A 27,137-nucleotide genomic window follows, 5' to 3' on the forward strand; every position below is an offset into this window, starting at 1 on the left:
TATTCACACGCTGCTTCGAGGCTGCTTCGTGGTGTGGAAAATGATCGTTGCACAAGAGAAATTGAAAGTAAGGTTATCAACTAAAGCAAATGTATCTATAAATTAGAGAACAAAATAAAGCAAGGGAAGTGATATATTCGCCCCTTTTATTTACTTGGAACATCCTCCTCTAGTGTATTTATGTCCACATGTTTAACAGTAGAGGGGGTTGTCCATGTAAAAAAAGGGGCGAGTATATCATTTACCTAAGGCAAACTTAAAAGAAAAGGAAGATCCATGAAAAATGAAAATAAAGAAGGAATAGTAAAAAGAAGAGTTAGTCTATATAAAAAACCATCTTATAGGAAGAGCTTGCAAGATATCTGTGTGATTCTACTCGCTCTAGTTGGAGAGAATTTTTTTTCCTATAAACATGGTGTATGCTATCATTGGTATGCTGCTTGGGAAATTGGGCTCTCTAATCCAAAATGAGCTTCAGTTACTGGGGGATGTTAAGGATGATGTGGAAGAGCTTCAGAGAATCTTACTTAATTACGATTCGTGCTATACTCCCAAACGCAGAGGCGAAGGCGTTCAAGGATGAGCAGCTCAAGGTTTGGCTCTTAAATCTTATAGATGCGGCCTATGATGCTGATGACATCTTGACAGACTGCGCTGTGGAAGCTCAGCGATTATGCTCAATTGGGTGTGGCAACATTCAGGTAAGCAATACCTTCTTACCTTGTTTACAATTCCAACGCCATAAGATAGGAACTAGGACAAAAAAGATCCTCACGAGATTACAAAAAATTGCAGAAGAGAGGGAAAGGTTCAAATTGGAGGTAACAACTACGAGTCCTGAGAGTCAAGAGAGAACACCCACTGTGTCCTTAGTAAATGAATTAGAAGTTTATGGGAGAGACGAGGATAAAGAAAAGATTGTGAAAGTATTGCTAACTGATGTGAGTAATGAAAATGATGTCGCGGTTATTGCCATTGTTGGCATGGGGGGTCTGGGGAAAACCACACTAGCTAAATTGGCCTACAACCACGAGAGTGTCAAGGGCCATTTTAAGCTAAGAATGTGGATTCATGTGTCTCAAGATTTGATGTTACTCGAATTGTAAAAGCAATTTTAGAATCTGCAACTGGATGTTCAACAGATCTTACACAGTTAGAAGCGATGCAAAAAAAACTACGAGATATAATTTGTGAGGAGAGATTTTTGCTTGTACTTGATGATGTATGGAACGAGGATAGAGAAAAGTGGGATAGTATGAAGCAAATCGTAACATGTTTTATAGGGAGCAAAATCATTGTAACTACTCGTAATGAAACGGTTGCATTGATGATGGGTGAGCTTCATGACTCCCTCCTCCACTTGACTGGTTTATCAGACAGTGATAGTTGGTCTCTGTTTGAGAGTCAAGCATTTGTATCAGGGAGAAGTGAAGAGCATCCAAACTTGGTTGCAATTGGTAAAGAGATTGTCAAGAAATGTGGGGGTGTGCCGTTAGCAGCAAAGGCATTAGGTAGCCTCCTGTGTCTCAAAAGGGAGGAGGAAGCTTCGTGGTTGTCTGTAAGAGACAGCCAAATATGGGAACAAAAAGAAGATGAAATTGTGCCTGCTCTAAGATTGAGCTATACTAATTTGCCAACTCATCTAAGGCAATGCTTTTTTTTTTGTGCTGTGTTCCCTAAAGGCTTTACCATCAAGAAAGAAGAACTTATTCTTTTCTGGATGGCTAATGGCTTTGTTACCCCTAATGGAACAATGGAGTTGGAAGACATTGGAAATGAGATTTTCAATGATTTATTATGGAGGTCTTTCTTCTAAGACATAGTAAAAGGCGATGACGGAAATATAACATGGTGCACGATCTTGCACGGTCTGTTATTGGGAACAAGTGTTATATCGTGGATGGGGAAAAAACCAAAAATTTTCCTCCATTGACACGATATATCTCTTCTCATTTACCTTTTTTACTATTAAATGATCAGAGTTTGTTCAAGGCCAAAACCATACGAACAATACTATTGGGCAATGTTTTTAGTTCTGTCTCTAGCAACATCAAGAAACTTAGATACTTGCGATGCCTAGATCTTAATCCTAGTGTATTTCATGTTATAAAGATCCCACATTCAATATGCAATTTGAAACAGCTAAGATACCTCAACCTCTCCAATAGTAATTCCATTGAAACATTACCTGAATCAATCAGCTACCTACCAAATTTGCAAACATTGAAACTAAGAAATTGTTACAAGCTCCGCAATTTGCCGAAGGACATGAGAAAAATGAGTAGCCTTAGACATGTAGATACTTATGGTTGTAGGTCATTAACTTGTGTGCCCATTGGGATTGGGGAGCTGAGCTGCCTCCAGACGCTATCCATTTTCATTGTGGGTAACGAGGAAGGACGCCGCCTCAGTGAGTTGAGCAATTTAAAGCTTAGAGGAGAACTATTAATAAAACAACTTAACCTTCTGAGAAATGCAAGTGATGCGAAACAAGCCAACTTGAAACGCAAGAAAAACCTCATAGAATTGTCCTTATCATGGGGGGATGATGATGGTGATGTTGAGATGCATGAAGAAGTGTCAGAAGGCCTTGAGCCACACGGTAATTTGAAATATTTGCGGATAAGACACTATGAGGGTCTTCGATTTCCAGGATGGATACAGAATTCATTGCTCACAAATCTAGTTAAACTTTCTCTTTCAAATTGCCGGAGATGTGAAAATCTCCCACCACTTGGCCAACTTCCCTCGCTCAAGGATCTTTGGATATCTGGAATGCGTGCATTGAAGCAAATCGACAATGAGTTTTACGGTAATAGCACATTGAATGGATTTTCCTTTCCATCTTTGAAATGCCTATGGCTACGGGATATGGAAAATTTAGATATGTGGGCATCAGTGGAGGAAGGAGGAGCATTTCCTTGCCTCGATGAATTGAGGATTGAACGCTGCCCAAAGTTGATCACCCTGCCATGTTTTCTGCATCTTACCACCCTTAATATTAATGATCTTGATTGGTCATCCTTTCCAGAAAGCTTTTTACGAGATGGCAATGCACTCCAACAGTTAGAAATAAGGCATTGCAACAAGTTGGGAGTCTTCCTAAGGAGCTCGACAATTTCGTTGCTCTCAAGTCATTGATATTTTGGGATTGTAAGGAGCTGGTGTCTTTGCCGGAGGGATTGCGGTACCTCACATCTCTCAAACAGTTAAGGATTGAATCGTGTGAAAACATGGCATCATTAGTCGAGGAGGAAGGGGTAGTAAGGGGCTTGGAATCTCTTGAGTCATTGGTTATTGAGGGCTGTAAAAAGATGGTTTCTTTGCCGGATGACTTGCGGTACCTTACTGCCCTAAAAACACTGCAAATTCATGATTGTGATGAGTTGGCATCATTGGCAGAGTGGGTCGAAAAGCTCACATCACTTCAATATTTGAGGATCGACAATTGTGGTAAAATGACTTCATTGCCCGCCGGACTACAACGCCTCACCGCACTCCAATCACTGCGAATTTTCAATTGTCCAAATTTGGGGAGACGATGCGAAAGGGAGAGAGGAGAGGATTGGCACAAGATTGCCCATGTACCGGATGTCATCATTTGGACACGTCCAACAAAAAGCAGATGCATCAATACCCTACTCCCTTGCTACCTTGCCCACTGAAACGGTGATTTTCTCTCTCAACCATACCCTTCTCCGACTCACTCTACCATCCCAGGTTCGTTATTTCATAATCCCCTCTTTAGCTTTTAATTATATAACGTACTTTCTTTCTTTAATTTTCCTTCATCTATCTAACCAATTTTTACAAAATTTGGAGGATTTTCTGCAGATTTGTGGTTGAGTTTGGGGGTAGAATTCTCTGTTCGGGATTTGCTCTTTTCTATGGTGGTTTTTGTATGGTCTGCTCTTGGGGTAGGGGATTGCTATTTGGTTTTTGCTTCTATTTTCAGTTATATGTACTAAGCCTCTGTTGTGGTAGTTTTAATAAGGGTTGCCTCTTTCTATCTCATTCTTGTCTTCTTGTAGTGTGTTTGCCCATGTTATGTCCGAGCCAAGCTGGGTAGTCCTCCTCCTCTTGGATTTTTCAATAGATTTCAGATGTGGATTCTAGTGTGGAGATTGTGGTTTATGAAGGCTTTCTTCATCAAAATTTAGTGAAATGTATTTCTGATAAACATTATCTCTGTTTCAAATTATCACTAAATTATCTACTCTGCCGATTATTATCACTAAATTGTGTTGGATCCTTTTATTGCTTTACCTAATTAACATTTGTAATGTGTTGGAACTTTTAGTGTAGTTTTAGGCACTGTTTGGATTGCATGAATTGTTTGGAAAAGAAAAGATTTTTCCGGAAAATCTCTTCTTTTTCCATCGTTTAATTAAATATAAAAACAATAACTTGAACCACCGTAGTTCAATATTTATAGGGTCTTCAAGTTTTAGTGATATCCTTTTAAATAAGCCATAATCATATGATTTCCCTATGAATCAGGGAAATGAAAAAAGAAAATTAGGAAAAGAAATTCCACTAGAAATGTTTTTCCTCCAATCCAATCAGGGCATTTGATTTGATATAATTCATTCTAATCAGATTTTATTTTAGTTATGTACTTCTCTTCTTTTATTATTTAAACAGCTGTCAAAGGTTATTACAGTTCCCAAAACGCTCTCAAAACCAATTGAAACATAAAAGACAATCTAAGTTTGTGCAATTACTAAAACATGGTAATGCAAAGACCGGTGGCCTAAACAAAACATCTTGCTCTTATTATTCAATAGAAGGGACAAAAAAATTAAGAAGACCTAAGAATGTAATTCTCCCATCAACAACAAAGCAAACACATTATGATCAATAGTTTCCTCTTTGGCCAGGCAATTCAGTGGTATCAGGTTCATCACACATAGGTGATGTAAAGTAGAAGGAGCCAAGTGTATACTTGATCTGATCTCCATAAACATGAGAGGGTCGGCTGAGCTTCACCCCCGACCGACCTCCGGCAAAGTCCTCACGGAGCAATCTCCGGCTTTCAATTCCTTCCCATTGATGTATCTCTAGGGGTGGCAAAGGTTCGGTTTCGGTTCGGTTCGACCCCCAAACCGAACCGAACCGAAATTTGAATCGGTTTGGTTTTACCAAACCAAAACCGAACCAAAACCGAACCAAAACTGAATTTTCGGTTCGGTTTCGGTTCGGTTCCACCAATTTTGCCACCCCTTACTCATAATAATTGGAAATATTCGGTTTCGGTTCGGTTTGATCCCCAAACCGAACCAAACTGAAATTTGAATCGGTTTGGTTTAACCAAACCGAAACCGAATTTTCGGTTCGGTTTAGGCTCGGTTCCGGTTCGGTTCGGCCAATTTTGCCACCCCTATGTATCTCTCGACACTCATTTCAAACTCGCCCTCTCCATCGGTCTCGTCACTTGTATAGTACACTACTCTTCCCCGCTCGTCCATGCATGTTAATGCAACCGAGCAGCCTACATTCCTCCGAAATCTCATTATTTCTGTTAGGCTCCGTTTCTTTCGACATTAAATGGGCATAAAACAAATTTTACATCCATTTTTTTTCTTTCAACATAAAGATGGACTTGAAATTTATTTTATATTGCAAAAATGAGCGTAAAACAAATTTTACGTCCAATTTTACATCAAACGAAACGGAGCCTTAATAGTGTCACACCCAAGAATGCCCATTTTACGCCGAAAGAAATGGAACAGGTGTAAAATTTGCCAGAACACCCATTTTTGGTCGAAAGAAAGGAAGCCTAAATGAAACAATCATCCTATGGATGGAAGATTAATCTAATGCTCTTGGTCCCACCTTCATCGGATGATTCAAAACCATTGATAAAGCATGATGAAAAAGACCTTTTTTAAGATGTTTACAAGCCATTGATTTTTGAATGCCTCAATCTTGGGAATAAGATCTCCATGTGGCATCAGACCTATATCCACTGGTTCTTCCTCTTATGACCCATCAGATCAACGGTCTCAATTCTAACCATTGAATTGATAGTGTTAATTTTTTCCACTATCAAACTGTTTATTAGACTCAAAAGAGGGCTTAGTTGAACGGATTTTAGGTCACTCATTGTATGATAAATCTGCAAGCAAGCAGACATACAAGTTGGGTCAACTTGTTCAATAATCCCAACTGTTTAACTGTTACCTCAAAGGTATGATTGGTCATGTACTAAATTCTAACCCAGTCCGAAGATTCTAAGGCGTTGTTTGTTTTGGATTTTGAGAATGGATTCTTAGACCAAAATTGATTATTGGACTCAAAATTAAATGCAATTTTCAGTCCAATAATCAGTTTTCAAATGAAAAATCCCAGACGCGGTGAAAATTCAAGAAGAATGAGTTCAAATTGAATAGGGAGGGTAACTTCAAAGGCAATCCTAGCTTATCAGGTAGAGAAGGAATAATAAGATAATAAACCATAAAGGTGAGATTTTATTTGCTTCTTATTTTTATGATAATGGCACTAACTTGAAGGCAAATACTAGAAGTATGTTTGATACAAAAAGGAGTAGAGAGTACCCTGGATAGGCCGGGTCCCATGGGCCCACCCGTTCCAGCCTTGGGTGTAGTCTTGGCACATCACCTTTCCTCCCACACGGATAACTTTTGTCTCATCTTTCCAACCTTCCATGACTTTGCACCCCATCAAAAGAAATATAACAATAACATACAGAAACGAGCTTCCCATCTCTCTCACTCTCTAGTCTCTCTCTAGTGAGAATCTGCACATCTTATATAGGGAAATGGTATCTGCACTCCCTTGTCTTGATAATGGCACTCTCTCACTTCATTGAATACTTTTCATATTGGCAGCTGATAGACACATCCTGCACCATATGCGTTTAGTTAACCCACGCTATAACAGAAGTTGAAAATAATATCATCCAAGCCATCATTTGATAAATGATATCTATAAGCTCTAGAATATTTAAAAAGGAAGAAAAGGATCTTCCAATAAACTTCAGTCTACATGTTCCAATATTATGGCAGCCATTAATTCATGATGTATTAGTTAAGTGCAGCCACTGGCAATTTCTTCAAGACTCTTGTCATTCAAGATATATAGCAGTCACTTAGAATAAGATTGTTTAATCAGTAATTCATTGAGATGGGCTTAAGAAGAAACATCTAGAAATTACAAAAATAGGGATATGATGGGACTATGGGAGAAGCATGCCAGAGATTCTCAGCTACTTTTCTTTCATAATATGAAAACCTGGACTGTTAAATGATCTTGCCTAAGGCCAGCTTCTGATTCTTCTACAATAGGCTGCTAAGAGACTTGAAAAGCAACTTCAAATTTATATAAGTAGTAAGATTGCAAGAAGGGGATTCACCTCAATGTTCTTCAGAGTGAATATAAGGGTGTAAGAGACTTAAGGATCAGTTCAGTGTTCTAGGGGGTAGAATGGATGAATGCACTGCACTTCAAAGCAAGGAGGAAAGAAATTGTATATAGCGTCTGTTTTTTATGTCACAAAAAAGAAAAATGGATTACATAGAGGGACTGAATGATCCTAACCCTCTGATCTGTAGAGGGACTGAGTGATCCTAACCCTCTATAGATTGGAGGGTTAGGATCAACACATGGAAATGATTTTTGGGAAACAACCTATTTAGGGTGTGGCCCATCTAATGGACGGTTTGGATCATCCTATGCTGCGGGCCATACCGTACTTTTAATAAAGTGAGGAGTGCAATCGTCAAAATACATTACTGCTGATAACATTTCCCTTATAAATTATTGGAGCATTAATTATTACGGTAAATGATATCAACACAACCATATTTTGATATTTTACCTAACTCATCTTGTCGTTTAGTGTTTAAAGAGCTGTCAAAAGGTTATTACATTTCCCAAAACCTCTCACTAGCCAACTAAAGAAGAAAAGACAGCAGGGTTTGTGCAAAAAATCAAAATAAGGCTGTGCTCATAACATTTCCCATTATCATAACCCATACTAAATTTGTATCCTAAAACTATTCCTTAATGGTTTTAGGATTGTAGTTTTATAATGAACATTGATACTAGATATCACAATACTTTGCCCGGTAACAAAATTCTTTTCAACATTTCCAGGTCATGCTTTTTTGTTGGAGATTAAGATGGATCAATATGTATTAGAATATTGGGTTAATTGGGGCATTTCTAACATTGGAGATCTCTATGATTATTAGGTAACAGATATCTTCACACTCTTTCCAACTAGTCATGAATAAACAAAGCCATGATAGAGCGAAGTGCATGTGTATTGGCTAATCTGCCTAAAGGATGACTGGGTTGTAAAATCAGAATTAAAGCCTGTAAAAGATTAGCATATTTGCACTACAAGGACACTCGATACCAAACAAAAAGGAAATTGAAGACTATAGATGTCATGTTGTGTCCATAGTGAGTTAAAAGTCTTGAGAATACAAACTCAACTTCATTTTTCATAGGTTGTATTATAATCCGGGTTTACTTTTAATTGAAAGGTTTAATTATATTGTTGGTTTACTCCTATACCAGTTGACAACCAATGTAACCACATCCTCCAGTCCATGTTAAGGAAGTTGGGTCATTTTGTTTCAGTTAGAAAAGGCTACATAATCGTCATTAAGGGTATTTTAGTGATTTGAAACATGTAGTAAATAAGACATTCTACTCATATATTTTGTATGAATGATAATACACTCTCCCATATGTTTGGTCGTCTTTTCTCTTTTATTCTCTCCTTAAGACATTCTCTGTTATTCTACTCATATAATTAGTATTTATCTATTTTTCATCTCTTAAACCCTAGGTCCTTTTTCTTTCCCCAAATATTCATTACAAATCATCCCCAACTCCAACCCTATGAATTTTCTCTAGGACATCTCTTTCTTTTCTTATTATTCTCTACCTTCCATGTTCTCGTTAGTATCTTACTACTCAATGCTCACGTTAGTATCTGCCTAAGTAAGGAGCTTACAAACAAAGGTATGCCCCATCTTCATTAAGCTGGATCCATTTTAGCTCTCCTTTGCACTTGAATCTCTATCTATCTTCTCTCATCATTGCAAATCAGTCCACCCTCCCCCTATCATGTCATATTGTCATGCATCATTATTTAGTTTCTTTTCCACTTCAAAATTATATGACTTCTCATCTCAAGAAAATGTGGTAAACAATATCCATATAATGTTTAAAGTAAAAAGCTGAAGGCTGACACCAAGAATTTAGAATTAAAATCTACATATGCCAAGTGGTCATTTAGAAGCAAAAATAAATTGTACAATTGTAATAAACATATAAAAATGAAGTAGCAAGCTCATTGATATCAGAAATAAAATGCAGCAACAAATATTTCTACAAATACCAACAAAATATACTTACCGGTAATTCCCTCTCAAGATTCCACAATCCTTGCTCTTCATCAAATCTCAAAGGAATTCTCTACAAGAAAGTGGGAAAATTATTAACAGGCATAAAAATGGAACCATGAAATCAAATGACAATAATTTTCATGTGAAAATATTTCAAAGTTGGTTATGATGGGGATCCACGGCGTAGAAGGAAGAAGACAGTCTGGACAGAGCCCTGGTTATGACAAATGGATGCGGAGATTTGTAGAGAAAGTCAATCTCTCTCTCTGTTTTTTTTTTTTTTTTTGACAATCTTCTCCAGAGCAGTGATTGTTGAGAACTACAGGTTGAGCATTGGGGGCTAGGAATCTATGGAAAATTATAGGTGGATGGGATTAACAGTTTGGAGAGATACAATGAAAAATTTCTACATTGTTCCAAAACATCATTTGATTCAGAGTTGGACGTGGGAGGACAATTAGATTCTTGATGGACTGTTGGTGGGGGTCGAATGCCGTTCTTGCTGATTTCCCCGACTTGTCCAGAGTGTGCCTTCTAATCGGAATGCCTGTGTGATTGTTTCGATAGGCGGAATGGGAAGGTTGAATGGAAAATTCAATTTTTTTGGAACTTGTTTGATAGAGGTGCACCGTGACGGTTATTTATAGTAGGATTGACTCAAATCTACATTTGAAGAAGCGATATTGACTAGAGAATCTGGATATGGGAGTTGAATGAGAAGTTCTCAATTCAATCCTTCTGCCAACACCTTGTTATGTCTGCTTCTTCATCCTCTGCCAGAAAAGCTTGGAAGATTCATGCACCACATGGTCTGTGTGTTTTGTTGGACTATCTGCCTCAACAAAATCTTGATGGTGGACCACCTCTGTAGTCGAAACCAAGGTTGCCAGAGCGGGAATCGAAAGCGGGAATCGAAACGGTAATCAAAAGCGGGAATCGAAGGCTCCTAGGGAAGAATCCTACCCAAGGTTGCCAGAGCGGGAATCGAAACGGGAATCAAAGTGGGAATCGAAGGCTCCCAGGGAAAAATCCTGCTTCCTTGGTCGAAACCAATTAGTTGTTAATCATTGTGCCTTATGCATGGGGGATGGAAAATCTATTTATCATCACTTTATTCATTGTTGAGTTGCTAGAGAATTGTGGTCTTTAAATTTAAACAAATTTGGGATTAATTGGATCTTTCCTTCTCGTATTGCAGATTTGTTGGAGCAAGAGTTCTGTAAATATAATTTCCCCCAGCCTGCCACTTGACCGAGAGTAATGCAAATCAGCACATGCACCTCAACACGAGACCCCGTGGAGTCGCCTTCTAGCAAACGGACCCCACCAAATATGCCTTTGAATAACTACCTTCTCTAAGGCAAACTCAACTCCATCTTCTAATGAGTGACCTCCTTCTCTGTCGACCATCAACTTCATCAATATGGCAAAACACTTCCTTGCACTCAAAGCACAATACACGTCAACTCATCCAACATACCTCCATATTTGGTCCCCACTAGAGTCATCTCTCTTGGCCTCTTGCCATGTTAGGGTCACCTTGCACAAGGATTCCCATCTCTTTTGTTTATGTACATTTCTCTAGCATTGAAATGTTCAACACTATTTCTTAGGGAAAGGCCTCTCCATAAAGCTTACTATCTAATCATCTCTAAGACCCTTTGCCATATGATAATCCCATCATTCAACTGCAGGACCACGTCCAACTTCGCATCTGCCAATTCCAAACTATATCAGAACCATAGGTTGCATGGCATGTACCAACCAATCCTCTGAAGGTCTCTGCTCTTTCACTTCTTCAAGCATACTCAACAATGTTAGCACCGTCGTTGAAAGGAAAAAAATCCGCTCATGCCACTTCAAGTAAGAAGTATATTGTTCACATAGAACCATTCTCTTTGTAGCACTAACACAATAGCACTAGGAATTCTTGACATTTTGCCTCCACCATATCAACTTTGATAAGATCTCCAAGCTTCTGCTCTTAACTACCCTGCTCTCGAAGCAGCCCATGGCAAATGCACAGTTCAATGATGCCTCACACAACAGTCAGAAATCTTTCATTTACGCTTCGGAAGGAATCCCACATTAGCTATGTCCAACCCACTGGCCTTCCTAGGTGTCAAACACTTTTCTCAATCAAGATTACGAAGCTGGCAGAACTTGGCCACATTTAGGTCAACTCAACTTTGCTACAAAGCTGATAAGTTCCTGATCTCTTGTGCTTCTGCACTTGAAATGAGCCAACCATAGACATAACCACTTCAACAATTATACCAAGTACCGACACATTTTATATAATCACCTGCCACCAAAGTGCCGAATACACACAGTTCTACCTCGTAATTCTATGATTCACTGTTTGAGTCGAACGCGCATTGGAGACAGAGGAGGAAGTTGATGACTTGTCCAATGATGACTTGGTGTCTCCCTCCACCTCTATTGCTCCTCCATCTAGTAGTGGTTTTCTATTGATCTTTACCCCAATAAAAATGACAATGGTGTCTAAAAGAGGTTGAAGTTGGATGCATAAAAATCGAGATAAGACGCATGTCCCAATGGTTCAAGAGGCAGTTCATTAACTTCAAAAAGGAAGGGGTTGGAGATTAAGGTTGTGATGTGGAATCTTGATACTTAATTTTGGTTGAAAATGAGTTTTCATTGAGTTAACTTCGTAGCCATGGAAGACCAAAGAATTGATTTGTTGAACTAGTTCGATTTGTACAATCGGTTCTCAAAATCCAAAACAAATAGGGCCTAAACGTAAATACTGTACATAGCTACGGATTTAGTCATCACAATTATTAGCAAAAAAATAATAAAAAACAGAATAATACCAGCGATGGAATATAGCAAAGGCATTTTAGTGACAGACTAAATTCCATCGCTATATAGCAATGGATTTTGTCCATTTAGCGACGGATTTTGTCTATATCCAAGTAGTGTATTTCTTGTAGTCATCCCATTCTTTTCAAGATCATTTTTTCAGTCGCTGATCCTCATTTAATTTGTACCCTTCAGAATAGGCATCACACTAGCTAGGTGAGCAATCTATTATGTAGAATCTCTCTAGAATATAGGCCCAATGAGACAGACCTAATATCTTCCAAGATTTGTCTTTGTGAATTTTTATTCCATTGACGTAAGAGGCTTTACCGGCCTTGATATTTAGGTGTCGATGTTAAGGTCTGATAAGCTTTCTAGTAAAAATCTATTTCGGCACAATCAAATTCAAATCTTGAAAAAGGGATCTTTTCATAATATCAAGGGTAAGTTTGTTACAAGAGTTTGGTCTGATTTTATATATGAGAAATTATACGGTGTAAGCCCTCGATAGTCCCCGTATTTTTCTGAAAGTACTGTTTGGCCTGCACCATAGGATGATCAAACCCTCCATTTGAAGAGTCTATATAACAAACCATCTTACAGGAAGAAGCTTGCAAGATATCCTTGTGGTTCTACTTGCTCTTTGCTCTAGAATTTTTTTTTTTTCTGTTACCAAGGAAATATGGCGGGTGCTATCGTTACTATACTGCTTAGGAATTTGAACTCTCTAATCCAAAACGAGGTTGATTTACTCGGGGGTGTTAAGGATGATTTGGAAGAGCTTAAGAAACAGTTAGGATTGATTGGTGATATAATCCCAAACGCAGAGGAGATGGCCATGAATGGGCAGCTCAAGGGTTGGCTCTCAAATCTTATGGATAAGGCCTATGATGCTGATGACATCTTATCAGACTGGGCTGTGGAAGCTCAGGGATTACACTCAATTGGGTTTGGCAACATCCAGGTAAGTAATTCCTTCTTACCTAGTTTTCAATTCCAACGCCATAAGATAGCAACCAGGACAAAAACGATCCTCACGAGAATACAAAATACTGTACAAGACAGGAACACGTTCAAATTGGATGTAACGTAGTCCTGAGAGTCAAGAGAGAACACATACTGTGTCCGATGTAAATGAATTAGAAGTTTATAGGAGAGATAAGGATAAAGAAGAGATTGTGCGGCTATTGCAAGCCGATGTTAATAATAATGAAAATGAAGTCCCGGCTATTGCCCTAGTTGGCATGGCGGGTATGGGGAAAACCACATTAGCTAAATTGGCCTTCAATCATGAGATTGTAATAGGCCATTTTCAGCTAAGCATGTGGATTTATGTGTCTCAAGATTTTCATGTTACTGGAATTGTAAAAAAAAATTTAGAATCTGCAACTGGAACTAAAACAGATGTTACACAGTTAGAGGAGATGCGAAAAAGACTACAAAATATAATGTGAGAAGAGATTTTTGCTTGTACTTGATGACGTATGAAACGAAGATGAAGGAGCGTGGGAGAAACTGAAGCAAATCTTAAAATGTAACGTTAAAGGGAGCAAAATCATTGTGACTACCCGTAAAGAAACGGTTGCATCGATGATGAGTGGGCTTCATGGATCCCTCCTCCACTTGACTGGTTTATCATTCAGTGATTGTTGGTCTCTGTTTGAACGTCAAGCATTTGGATCAGGGAGAAGTGAAGAGCCTCAAAATTTGGTTCCAATTGGTGAACAGATTGTCGAAAAATGTGGGGGTGTGCCATTAGCAGCAAAGGCATTAGGAAGACTCCTGCGTGGCAAACAGGAAGCACGGTGGGAGTGGGTAAGAGACAGTCAGATATGGGAACTAGGAGAAAATGAAATTTTGCCGGCTCTAATATTGAGCTATATTAATTTGCCATCTCATCTAAGGCAATGCTTTTCGTTTTGCTCTGTATTCCCTAAAGGCATTACCATTCAGAAACAAGAACTTATTCTTTTGTGGATGGCTAATGGCTTTGTTACCCCTAACGAAACTATGGAGTTGGAAGACAGTGGAAATGAGATTTTCAATGATTTATTATGGAGGTCCTTTTTCCAAGACATAGAAAAAGACGACTCTGGAAATATAACAAGTTGCAAAATGCATGATTTGGTTCACGATCTTGCACAGTCTGTTATTGGGAACAAGTGTTATATCGTGGATCGGGAAAAAATTGTAGATATTCCTACATCGACCCGATATGTCTATTCTCATTTGCCTTCATTATTAAAAGAGCAGAGGTTATACAAGGCCAAAACCATACGAACAATACTATTGGGCCATGTTTATTATAATTTTGTCCCTAGCAACATAAAGAAACTCAGATACTTGCGATGCCTAGATCTTAGTCACATAAATGTTGATGAGATCCCCCATTCAATATGCAATTTGAAACATTACCTGAATCGATTACCAAGCTACAAAATTTGCAAACATTGAAACTGAGAGACTGTGATAACCTCTGTAATTTGCCTAGGGACATGAGAAAAATGAGGAGCCTCAGACATGTAGACGCTTATGGTTGTAGGTCATTAACTTGTGTGCCCATTGGGATTGGGGAGCTGAGTTGTCTCCAGATGCTATCCATTTTCATTGTGGGTGACGAGGAAGGACGCCGCCTCAGTGAGTTGAGCAATTTAAAGCTTAGAGGAGAACTATCAATAAAACAACTTAACCTTGTGAGAAATGCAAGTGATGCTAAACAAGCCAACTTGAAACGCAAGAAAAACCTCAGAGAATTGAAGTTATCATGGGGGGATGATCGTGGTGATGTTGGCATCATTGCCGGATGGGATGCGTTTGAAATCTCTTGAGTTATTGGTTATTGAGGGCTGTAAAAAGATGGTTTCTTTGCCGGATGACTTGCGGTACCTTACTGCCCTAAAAACACTGCAAATTCGTGGTTGTGATGAGTTGCCATCATTGGCAGAGTGGGTCGAAAAGCTCACATCACTTCAATCTTTGTTCAACGATAGATGTGGTAAGATGACTTCATTGCCCGCCGGACTACAACGCCTCACCGCACTCAAAGGATTGTATATTATCAATTGTCCAAATTTGGGGAGACGATGCAAAAGGAAGAGAGGAGAGGATTGGCACAAGATTGCCCGTGTACCACGTGTCATCATTGATGATGGACAATTTCGTTGCTCTCAAATCATCAGTATCCTACTCCCCTGCTACCTTGCCCACTGAAACGGTGATTTTCTCTCTCAACCGTACCCTTCTCCGACTCACTCTACCATCCCAGGTTCGTTATTTCATAATCCCCTCTTTAGCTTTTAATTATATAACGTACTTTCTTTTGTAATTTTCCTTCATCTATCTAACCAATTTTTACCAAATTTGGAGGATTTTCAGCAGATTTGTGGCTGAGTTTGGGGGTAGAATTCTCTGTTCGGGATTTGCTCTTTTCTATGGTGGTTTTTGTATGTTTCTTGAGGTTGTGGTCTGCTCTTGGGGAGGGGATTGCTATTTGGTTTTTGCTTCTATTTTCAGTTATATGTACTAAGCCTCTGTTGTGGTAGTTTTAATAAGGGTTGCCTCTTTCTTCTTGTATTGTGTTTGCGCATGTTATGTCCGAGGCAAGGTGGCTAGTCCTCCTCCTCTTGGATTTTTCAATAGATTTCAGATGTGGATTCTAGTGTGGAGATTGTGGTTTATGAAGGCTTTCTTCATCAAAATTTAGTGAAATGTATTTCTGATAAACATTATCTCTGTTTCAAATTATCACTAAATTATCTACTCTCTGTTGATGCTGATTATTATCACTAAATTATCTACTCTCTGTTGTCTCTCTATTTTTTGTGTGTGTTCCGAATTGTGTTGAATCCTATTATTGCTTTACCTAATTAAAATTTATTGTGCTTTACCTTTTTTTTGTGTGTGGTCCGAATTACCTATATGTACTTTAAACAACTTTTATTACGAATGTAATCTCGCAACCAGGCCGCTCGGTCTCATGTTAGAGACATACTCACGTTGGGAGTTAGGGTTGGGCTCATGTTAAAGTCCGAGTGACATTCAGGACTTTGGGGAGATTATAAAAATCAGGATGACATCATCTTATTCAATTCAGGACCTGAGGCGTCCTTGCATCATCACATCTCTCTTTAGGGAGGTAATGTGGGTCACCACCCAAGCGGGATCCTGTGGGATGCGGGTCTGTCACACCGTGGTTCTTGGGTTGTAGTTTTTTGGACACTTCCCTAAAATTATTATTGGCCAATTTGTGTTATTGTGACTCTTCCCTGACCATGGTTTGAAATTTCGGTTTCAGCTTAAATTTCGGACCTAGCCGAAACAGAAATTTCAGCCGAAATCCTGAAATTTTGGCCGAAATTCGATAAACATGGCGTATGCTATCATTGGTATGCTGCTTGGGAAATTGGACTCTCTAATCCAAAATGAGCTTCAGTTACTGGGGGATGTTGAGGATGATGTGGAAGTGCTTCAGAGAATCTTACCTATGATTCGTGCTATACTCCCAAACGCAGAGGCGATGGCGGTCAAGAATGAGCAGCTCAAGGTTTGGCTCTCAAATCTTATAGATGCGGCCTATGATGCTGATGACATCTTGACAGACTGGGCTGTGGAAGCTCAGCGATTACGCTCAATTGGGTGTGGCAACATTCAGGTAAGCAATACCTTCTTACCTTGTTTACAATTCCAACGCCATAAGATAGGAACTAGGACAAAAAAGATCCTCACGAGATTACAAAAAATTGCAGAAGAGAGGGAAATGTTCAAAATGGATGTAACAACTACGAGTCCTGAGAGTCAAGAGAGAACACCCACTGTGTCCTTAGTAAATTATTTAGAAGTTTATGGGAGAGACGAGTTAAAGAAAAGATTGTAAAACTATTGCCAACCGATGTGAGCAATCAAAATGATGTCCCGGTTATTGCCATTGTTGGCATGGGGGGTCTGGGGAAAACCACATTAGCTCAATGGGCCCTCAACGACGAGAAAGTAAAGGGCCATTTTGAGCTTAGAATGCGGGTTTATGTGATTTTGTTGTTAAACGACTTGTAGAAGCAATTTTAGAATCTGCAACTGGAAGTACAACTATTCCCAAAGAGTTGGAGGAGATGCAAAAACGCCTCCGAGATATAATATCTGAGAAGAGATTTTTGCTTGTACTTGATGATGTATGGAATGAAAATAGAGAAAAGTGGGATAATCTGAAGAAAATCTTAAGATATAAAGGTAAAGGGAGCAAAATCATTGTAACTACTAGTAATGAAACGGTTGCATTGATGATGGGTGCACTTCATTACTCCATCCTCCACTTGACTGGTGATGGGGTCCGAACTCAGCACTGATGGGTCCAAACTCAGGACTGATGGGGTCCGAACTCAGCACTGATGGGTCCGAACTCAGCAACCAATTGGCTGTTGACACGTGGCCCTCACAGGGACCACTGCAAAGCCAACACCTGTCCCTGCTAGGAGTGACACCTGGACCAATCAGGGACTTCCACCTGCCCCTCCTAGGTATGAGACCTGGTCCATACAGGGGCCACCACCTGTCCTGGACAGGTGGCTCAGGATCACACTATAAATAGCCCTCATTTGTGCTAAGGTGAGGGATCTGAAAATCAAAACCCTAAGCTTTTGCTCTGACATTGCTCTGCACTCCTGCTCATACTGACTTGAGTGTCGAAGCGCCCGTCCGGAGCACCACTCCGGGTTGGTCCTCTGACCCTTTGTCTTCTTATCTGTGCCCTTGTGCAGCGCAGGACTCCATTAGCCCTTCAGCTGTGGCCTGCCAGATCAGCCCTTCCGGCCCTACCATAACCTGTTACCGATTTTAGACCTAACAGATTTGACGCCATCTGTGGGACCCCGCAACAAAAAGCTGTTCGAAATCTCACTCAGACAAAAATGGTAGGACGGATTGGCGCAGAGAGCACACGCCCCCGGACCGGAATCAGACTCGTCATTTCACAAGACGAGACAACAGCCTCCGGGACAGGCATGTGCGTCCTGAGTCTAAGTGTTTGCAGTGCTTGCAGACTTAGACCTCAGCAGCGGTGCAGAGGTTCACTCCGGCCGGTCCGCAATGGCTTGGAGTCAGTTCCAGCCAAGGGCCCCCCGAGTGTAGAACCTGTTTGCAGCGCAGACTCAGCAGCAGTGCAGAGGTTCACTCCGGTCGGTCCGCAATGGCTTGGAGGTCAGTTCCAGCCAAGGGCCCCCCCCCGAGTGTAGAACCGGTTTGCAGCGCAGACTCAGCAGCGGTGCAGAGGTTCACTCCGGCCGGTCCACAATGGTTTGGAGGTCAGTTCCAGCCACGGGCCCCCCGAGTGTAGAACCTGTCTGCAGACTTAGACCTCTGCAGCCCAGCGGTGGTACACTCCGGCACGTCCGCAATGGCTTGGAGATCAGTTCCAACCAAGGACCCGCCCCAGTGGAAACCCACCTTGAAGATTCTAAGTGTTTGCAGACTTAGCTCTCAATCTAAGTGTTTGCAGACTTAGACCTCCTCAGCTCAGCTCTAAGTGTTTGCAGTGTTTGCAGACTTAGACCTCTGCAGCCCAGCGGTGGTACACTCCGGCACGTCCGCAATGGCTTGAAGATCAGTTCCAACCAAGGACCCGCCCCAGTGGAAACCCACCTTGAAGATTCTAAGTGTTTGCAGACTTAGCTCTCAGTCTAAGTGTTTGCAGACTTAGACCTCCTCAGCTCAGCTCTAAGTGTTTGCAGTGTTTGCAGACTTAGACCTCTGCAGCTCAGCGGTGGTACACTCCGGCGCGTCCGCAATGGCTTGGAGATCAGTTCCAACCAAGGACCCACCCCAGTGGAAACCCACCTTGAAGATTCTAACTGTTTGCAGACTTAGCTCTCAGCCTAAGTGTTTGCAGACTTAGAGAGCGGCAGTGGTGCACTCCGGCGCGTCCAATTTGGTGTGGAGATCAGTTCCAACCGTGGACCTGCCCTAGTGGAAAACCACCTCAAAGACTCTAAGTGTTTGCAGACTTAGCTCTCAGCCTAAGTGTTTGCAGACTTAGAGAACGGCAGTGGTGCACTCCGGCGTGTCCAATTTGGTGTGAAAATCAGTTCCGACCACATGGACCCACCCTAGTGGAAACCACCTCAAAGACCTGCCCGGCCTGGCCGCCCAGAGCCTTAGCCGGACAGGATATGGCGCAATCGCTAAACGCCAAAAGACTTGCCCGGCCTGGCCGTCCACAGCCTAAGCCGGACAGGGTATGGCGCAATCGCTAGACGCCAAAAAGACTCTAACTGTTTGCAGACTTAGCTCTCATTCTAAGTGTTTGCAGACTTAGAGAACGACAGTGGTGCACTCCGGCGCGTCCAATTTGGTGTGAAGATCAGTTCCAACCACATGGACCCGCTCTAGTGGAAACCACCTCAAAGACCTGCCCGGCCTGGCCGTCCACAGCCTAAGCCGGACAGGATATGGCGCAATCGCTAGACGCCAAAAGACTCTAAGTGTTTGCAGACTTAGCTCTCATTCTAAGTGTTTGCAGACTTAGAGAACGGCAATGGTGCACCCCGGCGCGTCCAATTTGGTGTGAAGATCAGTTTCAACCACATGGACCCGCCCTAGTGGAAACCACCTCAAAGACCTGCCCGGCCTAGCCGTCCACAGCCTAAGCCGGACAGGATATGGCGCAATCGCTAGGCGCCAAAAGACTCTAAGTGTTTGCAGACTTAGCTCTCAGCCTAAGTGTTTGCAGACTTAGAGAACGGCAGTGGTGCACTCCAGCGCGTCCAATTTGGTGTGAAGATCAGTTCCGACCACATGGACCCGCCCTAGTGGAAACCACCTCAAAGACCTGCCCGGCCTGGCCGCCCAGAGCCTTAGCCGGACAGGATATGGCGCAATCGCTAAACGCCAAAAGACCTGCCCGGCCTGGCCGTCCACAGCCTAAGCCGGACAGGATATGGCGCAATCGCTAGACGCCAAAAAGACTCTAAGTGTTTGCAGACTTAGCTCTCATTCTAAGTGTTTGCAGACTTAGAGAACGGCAGTGGTGCACTCCGGCGCGTCCAATTTGGTGTGAAGATCAGTTCCGACCACATGGACCCGCCCTAGTGGAAACCTCCTCAAAGACCTGCCCGGCTTGGCCGTCCACAGCCTAAGCCGGACAGGATATGGCGCAATCGCTAGACGCCAAAAGACTCTAAGTGTTTGCAGACTTAGCTCTCATTCTAAGTGTTTGCAGACTTAGAGAACGGCAGTGGTGCACTCCGGCGCGTCCAATTTGGTGTGAAGATCAGTTTCAACCACATGAACCCACCCTAGTGGAAACTACCTCAAAGACCTGCCCGGCCTAGCCGTCCACAGCCTAAGCCGGACAGGATATGGCGCAATCGCTAGACGCCAAAAGACTCTAAGTGTTTGCAGACTTAGCTCTCAGCCTAAGTGTTTGCAGACTTAGAGAACGGCAGTGGTGCACTCCGGCGCGTCCAATTTGGTGTGAAAATCAGTTCCGACCACATGGACCCGCCCTAGTGGAAACCACCTCAAAGACCTGCCCGGCCTGGCCGCCCAGAGCCTTAGCCGGACAGGATATGGCGCAATCGCTAAACGCCAAAAGACTTGCCCGGCCTGGCCGTCCACAGCCTAAGCCGGACAGGATATGGCGCAATCGCTAGACGCTAAAAAGACTCTAACTGTTTGCAGACTTAGCTCTCATTCTAAGTGTTTGCAGACTTAGAGAACGGCAGTGGTGCACTCCGGCGCGTCCAATTTGGTGTGGAGATCAGTTCCAACCACAGACCCGCCCTAGTGGAAAACCACATCAAATACTCTAAGTGTTTGCAAACCTGGACAACCACTCTGGCTCGACAGAAAGACAAGGAAGAAGCACAGACGTCATAAATACAAAAAGCAAGGCAGCCGTACAGACAGTTAGACAAAATTGAATTTGTATTCATATTACAAAAGCGCTCTTTTCTCCGAGCTGGCTTACAAAGAATGAGCCTCGTGGGCCATTACAAAAATTTACAAACTAAAATTAAAGATAGGAGCAAGAGGGCTGCCACTCAGGCCTCCTCGTCGGCCACCTCGTCGGTGACTGCCTCTGTAGTAAGGGCTGCAACCTGGCTGGCCTCGGCGGTTGGAGGGGTGGCCTCGGAAGCCAGAACGACTTCCTTTTCCACCTCGACGGGTTGGGAGGAGTCCAGTTCGCCTTCTTCCTCCTCGTCCTCTTCCTCCTCTGGAGGTGCATACGGGACGGTCAGTCCGTCCAGAGAAATGTTGGGGTGAGCCTTCTTCACCTGCTCGGAGCAGAGAAGGAACCCCACCTTATAGGCTTGGAGGCCCAGGTTGAAGAACTGTGTGTCCTTCCTCTCTTCGGTGTTCTTCACGGCCTCCCGCGCTGCCGCTTTCACGGCCACCTCGATAGCCGCCTTTTCTCTTTGGCCGGCTCTCTCCCTCGCAGTTAGGAGATCCTGCATGGCCTGGTTTTTGACCCTCTCCAGCTCGTCCTTCAAGCTGTTGCATTCGGCCTCTTTGATCTGGACGGCTTCGCTAAGCCCGTCCTTGTCCATTTGGAGCTGGCCCTTCTCGGACTCTATCTGTGTGAGCGTCTCAGAGAAGAGATAACTCTTCTTCGCCATATCCCTAGAGTACACCTGGAGCTGATAGAGGGCGGAGGCGATCGCCTCTGCACAGGTCTCTGGTGCCTCTTTCTCGACTTCCCGTCGGTCGCGTGGGAGGACGCCCTGGTACATCAATTCTGTGGCCACCCGGCTATCCCTCAGGCCGGTGTCCGTTTTCTGCACCGCCCAGTTTGGGCGGAAGACGTTGTCGCCTCTCACCGCCGTGGCAGCAGGGATGCCCAGGACCGGCCCGCTGTGTTGGGGCTCTGTGACCCCTGCAGATCCGGAGCTCTGTCCGGTGAAATTTGCCCGGCTCGGCTTCACGAAAATCTTATGCGTCGCCCGGCTGCTCTTGAGAGGTTCGGCCAGTGCGACCATCGCCGGAGTTGACTCCGGCACCTTTCTTTTCTTGCCCTTGGGTTGGGGCTGCTCCTGCGTTGGGGACGCCTGGGAGGTCTGCTTGATTTTGTCCAGCATGGACATCTGCTTCACCATTTCTGAACGTGAAAACAGAACAGAGTTAAAAAAAGAAAAGAGAAAGGAACAGTTCAAAAAATAAGAGCTGGCCTAAAAGAGTCTACGTACGTGCCGGCGTCGCACGGCTGATTCCGAGCTCTACCAGGACGGCCTCCTCGGAGAACTTCGAGTAGTTTATTTGACCGCGCTTTAGCTCTTCTTTGATCAAAGCGAAGGTCATGTAGTCATAGCCCTTAAGGGCTGGCTTCCGACTAAGGTTCTGGGTGTCCGGCGTTCTCCATTCCAACGAGAACGGCCAGTGGGAGCCCTGCTCGGTGTCCCTAGCGTAGAAAAACTTGTTCTTCCATGTGTGAATGGAAGTAGGTATGCCAGTGATCATTTTTACTTCGGGCCGTTGGCTGATGTAGATCCAGCCGCCGTCCTTGTGCCTCTTCAGGTGCGCACACATCCTGAAGACGGGCAGGGTGGGGTTCCTACGGAGCCGAATTCCCAAAAGGTGCAGGAAGCCGACCAGCGTCCTCCAAGAGTTCGGCACGACCTGTGTAACCGCCAGCCCGTAATAATTCAGCACATCGACAAAAAATGGATTAAAGGGAAGCCTGAGCCCGACCCGTAAGGCTTCTTCGTATAGGCAGAGATCTGCACTATCGTTGCTGGCCCGGTCCCCTTTAACGGCCGCCCTCAAAATGTACCGATCAGGGATACAGTATTTGTCCTGACGACCTGAAGTTTGCCCGGCCCCAGATGATTCGCCTCGTACAGGGCCCCGATGTTGTACTGTGGGTTGGCCTCCATCCGTACCTCCGCTATCACCTCGACGGGTGCGCGCGGCAAGCGAGGAACTATCGCTTCAACGTTTTCTTCGTCGTCGCTGGTTTCTACCCGGTGCGGTCCGTCCCCACGGACCGGGATTGTGTCTAAGTCCACAATCACTTCCTCTCCGCTCTCCTCGTCTACTACGATTATTATCTCCTCGTCCTCAACACCGGCCTCCGCAGGTGAGGCCGGCCTCGTCCTCTCCGACGCCCCGGACCCAGTACTACTAGTCGAACCGGACTCCTTTGAGCCAGAGTCCGACTCGGAACTAGTGCTAGACATTAAAAGGGAAGAAAAGAAAAGCTAAAAGAAATTACCGAACTGAGGTGTTGACCGAAGATCTCCGGGCTCACTGATCCGAGGCGGGCAGAAATTTGACTAGCCGAGCAGCAGAGAAGGAGAGAAGAATGTGAAAAGTGAAAAATGAGGAGTAAAAACTCCGGTATATATAGGCTTGGAAGAGCGGGAAAAATCCCGCCCTTTTCCCACCAGCCGGAGTGGGCCACGTCACCTACCGCATTAAATGCGCCGCTCGCATTAAATGCACCGTCCGCATTAAATGCGAGGTACAAGTTCCAAAGTGATAACGCCAGAAGACAAAAGACCTGCCCGGCATGGCCGTCCACAGGCTTAGCCGGACAGGATATGACGCGTTCGCTAGGCGACAAAATTCTGCCCGGCCAAGCCGGACAGGATATGGCGCAATCGCTACGCGACAAAAGACCTGCCCGGCATGGCCGCCCAGAAGGCTTAGCCGGACAGGATATGACGAGTTCGCTAGAAGACAAAATTCTGCCCTGCCAAGCCGCCCAGAAGGCTTAGCCGGACAGGATATGACGCGTTCGCTAGGCGACAAAATTCTGCCCGGCCAAGCCGCCCAGAAGGCTTAGCCGGACAGGATGGCGACAAAATTCTGCCCGGCATGGCCGTCCAAAGGCTTAGCCGGACAGGATATGACGCGTTCGCTAGAAGACAAAATTCTGCCCGTCCTAGCCGCCCAGAAGGCTTAGCCGGACAGGATATGGCGCAATCGCTACGCGACAAAAGACCTGCCCGGCCTAGCCCCCCCAGAAGGCTTAGCCGGACAGGATATGACGCGTTCGTTAGGCGACAAAGACCTGCCCGGCCTGGCCGTCCACAGCCTAAGCCGAACAGGATATGACGCAATCGCTAAACGCCAAAAGACCTGCCCGGCCTGGCCGTCCAGTGCCTTAGCCGGACAGGATATGGCGCAGTCACTAAACGACAGCGGACCTGTCCGGCCTAGCCGCCCCGCCCAGGAGATCTGCCCGGCCACGACGCCCAGGAGGTTTGGCCGGCCAGACTTCTGGTTCAAATTTTGGCCAGACTGGATAGCCCAGAGGCTCCTGTCCGGCTAAGGCACCAGGCCGCCCAGAGGCCTCTGTCCGGCCGCGGTTTCACCTGGCCCATTCTGAGGCCGGCCTCAGCTGCCCAGAGGCCTTAAGGCCGGTCAGATGCTGTTTTAACCCTCTTTTTGCTTCCCCTAGCCGCTATCACGACTCGGAGAACCAGGGGGCAACTGATGGGGTCCGAACTCAGCACTGATGGGTCCGAACTCAGGACTGATGGGGTCTGAACTCAGCACTGATGGGTCCGAACTCAGGACTGATGGGGTCTGAACTCAGCACTGATGGGTCCGAACTCAGCAACCAATTGGCTGTTGACACGTGGCCTCACAGGGACCACTGCAAAGCCAACACCTGTCCCTGCTAGGAGTGACACCTGGACCAATCAGGGACTTCCACCTGCCCCTCCTAAGTATGAGACCTGGTCCATACAGGGGCCACCTGCTCAGGATCACACTATAAATAGCCCTCATTTGTGCTAAGGTGAGGGATCTGAAAATCAAAACCCTAAGCTTTTGCTCTGACATTGCTCTGCACTCCTGCTCATACTGACTTGAGTGTCGAAGCGCCCGTCCGGAGCACCACTCCGGGTTGGTCCTCTGACCCTTTGTCTTCTTATCTGTGCCCTTGTGCAGCGCAGGACTCCATTAGCCCTTCAGTTGTGGCCTGCCAGATCAGCCCTTCCGGCCCTACCATAACCTGTTACCGATTTTAGACCTAACAACTGGTTTGTCGGACAGTGATTGTTGGTCTCTGTTTGAGAGTCAAGCATTTGTATCAGGGAGAAGTGAGAATGGATTCTAACTGGTTCAATAATCCAAACTGTTTGACTGTTAGCTCAAAGGTATGATTGGTCATGTACTAAATTCTAACCCAGTCCGAAGATTCTAAGGCGTTGTTTGTTTTGGATTTTGAGAATGGATTCTTAGACCAAAATTGATTATTGGACTCAAAATTAAATGCAATTTTCAGTCCAATAATCAGTTTTCAAATGAAAAAATCCCAGACCCGGTGAAAATTCAAGAAGAATGAGTTCAAATTGAATAGGGAGATAATAAGATAAGAAACCATAAAGGTGAGATTTTATTTGCTTCTTATTTTATGATAATGGCACTCACTTGAAGGCAAATACTAGAAGTATGTTAGATACAAAAAGGAATAGAGAGTACCCTGGATAGGCCGGGTCCCATGGGCCCACTCGTTCCAGCCTCGGGTGCAATCTTGGCACATCACCTTTCCTCCCACACGGATAACTTTTGTCTCATCTTTCCAACCTTCCATGACTTTGCACCCCATCAAAAGAAATATAACAATAGCATACAGAAACGAGCTTCCCATCTCTCTCACTCTCTAGTCTCTGTCTAGTGAGAATCTGCACATCTTATATAGGGAAATGGTATCTACACTCCCTTGTCTAGATTTAAAGTTTCTAATTATCCAAAGCTTTCATAGTTCATAGATCTTACCTGGATTCACGGCTTCGACTCCGAATTCGCGATCTCGTTGCTCTTCTTCTTCTCTTTCTCCAATTTCTCTTTCTAGGGCTGCACAACCGTTTTTAGGGTTTGTTTAGCCACAATAATATATTTATAGGCTTTATTAGAAAGCCCTAATCAGAGTCAAACTTGAACGGACAAAAACGCCCCTCTTTTAAAGAGGGGGACGAAAATTTAAGTGGGGGGTATTTTTGGGTATTTACATACTGCTTAAGAAATTGAACTCTCTAATCCAAGATGAGCTCCAGTTACTCGGGGCTGTTAAGGATGATGTGGAAGAGCTTCAGAGAATCTTACCAATGATTCGTGATATACTCCCAAACGCAGAGGCAATGGCGGTCAAGAATGGGCAGCTGAAGGGTCGGTTCTCAAATCTTACAGATGCGGCCTATGATGCAGATGACATCTTGACAGACTGGGCTGTGGAAGCTCAGCGATTGCGCTCAATTGGTTGTGGCAACATCCAGGTAAGCAATACCTTCTTACCTTGTATTCAATTCCAACGCCATAAGATCGCAACTAGGACAAAAAAGATCCTCACAATATAAAATACTCTAAAATATTTAATGTAAACGGTTGCATTGATGATGGGTGCGCTTCGTTACTCCCTCCTCCACTTGACTGGTTATTCAGACAGTGATTGTTGGTCTCTGTTTGAGAGTCAAGCATTTGTATCAGGGAGAAGTGAAGAGCATCCAAACTTGGTTGCAATTGGTAAAGAGATTGTCAAGAAATGTGGGGGTGTGCCGTTAGCAGCAAAGGCATTAGGTAGCCTCCTGCGTCTCAGAAGGGAGGAGGAAGCTTCGTGGTTGTCTGTAAGAGACAGCCAAATATGGGAACAAAAAGAAGATAAAATTTTGCCTGCTCTAAGATTGAGCTATACTAATTTGCCATCTCATCTAAGGCAATGCTTTTCTTTTTGCTCTGTGTACCCTAAAGGCTTTACCATTGTGAAAGAACTTATTCTTTTCTGGATGGCTAATGGCTTTGTTACCCCTAATGGAACAATGGAGTTGGAAGACATTGGAAATGAAATTTTCAATGATTTATTATGGAGGTCTTTCTTCCAAGACATAGAAAAAGGCGATGACGGAAATATAACAAGGTGCAAGATGCATGACTTAGTGCACGATCTTGCACAGTCTATTATTGGGAACAATTGTTATATCATGGATTCGGCAGAAA

General features: G+C 43.7%; 3 protein-coding genes and 1 long non-coding RNA gene across 4 annotated transcripts; 3 read left to right on the forward strand and 1 right to left on the reverse strand.

The window, feature by feature from the left end:
• Positions 1–467: 467 nt before the first annotated feature.
• On the forward strand, positions 468–1,106 carry LOC143859023 (putative disease resistance protein RGA4). Its single transcript, XM_077369700.1, has one exon. The coding sequence runs from the start codon at positions 468–470 to the stop codon at positions 1,104–1,106; it is 639 nt and encodes a 212-aa protein (XP_077225815.1).
• Positions 1,039–4,122, forward strand: LOC143859024 (putative disease resistance protein RGA1). The gene is made up of 3 exons (XM_077369701.1): positions 1,039–1,807; positions 1,849–3,720; positions 3,835–4,122. The coding sequence occupies exons 1-2, from the start codon at positions 1,163–1,165 to the stop codon at positions 3,139–3,141; spliced, it is 1,938 nt and encodes a 645-aa protein (XP_077225816.1). The 5' UTR covers positions 1,039–1,162; the 3' UTR covers positions 3,142–3,720; positions 3,835–4,122.
• A 735-nt stretch (positions 4,123–4,857) lies between these two features.
• On the reverse strand, positions 4,858–25,737 carry LOC143859025 (uncharacterized). The gene is made up of 3 exons (XM_077369702.1): positions 25,626–25,737; positions 5,399–5,491; positions 4,858–5,042 (listed from the first exon to the last, which is right to left on the reverse strand). The coding sequence occupies exons 1-3, from the start codon at positions 25,735–25,737 to the stop codon at positions 4,858–4,860; spliced, it is 390 nt and encodes a 129-aa protein (XP_077225817.1).
• Positions 14,619–16,006, forward strand: LOC143859145 (uncharacterized). The gene is made up of 2 exons (XR_013239171.1): positions 14,619–15,474; positions 15,588–16,006. It is a non-coding gene; the product is annotated as an uncharacterized LOC143859145 (long non-coding RNA).
• Positions 25,738–27,137: the final 1,400 nt, after the last annotated feature.

This window comes from Tasmannia lanceolata, unplaced genomic scaffold (assembly GCF_043159265.1).
Source record: "Tasmannia lanceolata isolate RefF3 unplaced genomic scaffold, GAP_Taslan_0.1 ptg000029l, whole genome shotgun sequence".
Taxonomy (NCBI): Eukaryota; Viridiplantae; Streptophyta; class Magnoliopsida; order Canellales; family Winteraceae; genus Tasmannia; species Tasmannia lanceolata.

Bases quoted from the DNA above. Each gene is read 5' to 3' on its own strand.
- LOC143859025 (XM_077369702.1), bottom strand. From the start codon at position 25,737: ATGGAAGGTTGGAAAGATGAGACAAAAGTTATCCGTGTGGGAGGAAAG. The intron at 5,492-25,625 runs GTACTCTCTATT...GGAGGAATGTAG, and splicing joins TGGGACCCGGCCTATCCAGG to GCTGCTCGGTTGCATTAACA. The intron at 5,043-5,398 runs GTGTCGAGAGAT...ATCAATGGGAAG, and splicing joins AGAGGGCGAGTTTGAAATGA to GAATTGAAAGCCGGAGATTG.
- LOC143859023 (XM_077369700.1), top strand. From the start codon at position 468: ATGAGCTTCAGTTACTGGGGGATGTTAAGGATGATGTGGAAGAGCTTC.
- LOC143859024 (XM_077369701.1), top strand. From the start codon at position 1,163: ATGCAAAAAAAACTACGAGATATAATTTGTGAGGAGAGATTTTTGCTT. The intron at 1,808-1,848 runs TTCTTCTAAGAC...CGGAAATATAAC, and splicing joins ATGATTTATTATGGAGGTCT to ATGGTGCACGATCTTGCACG.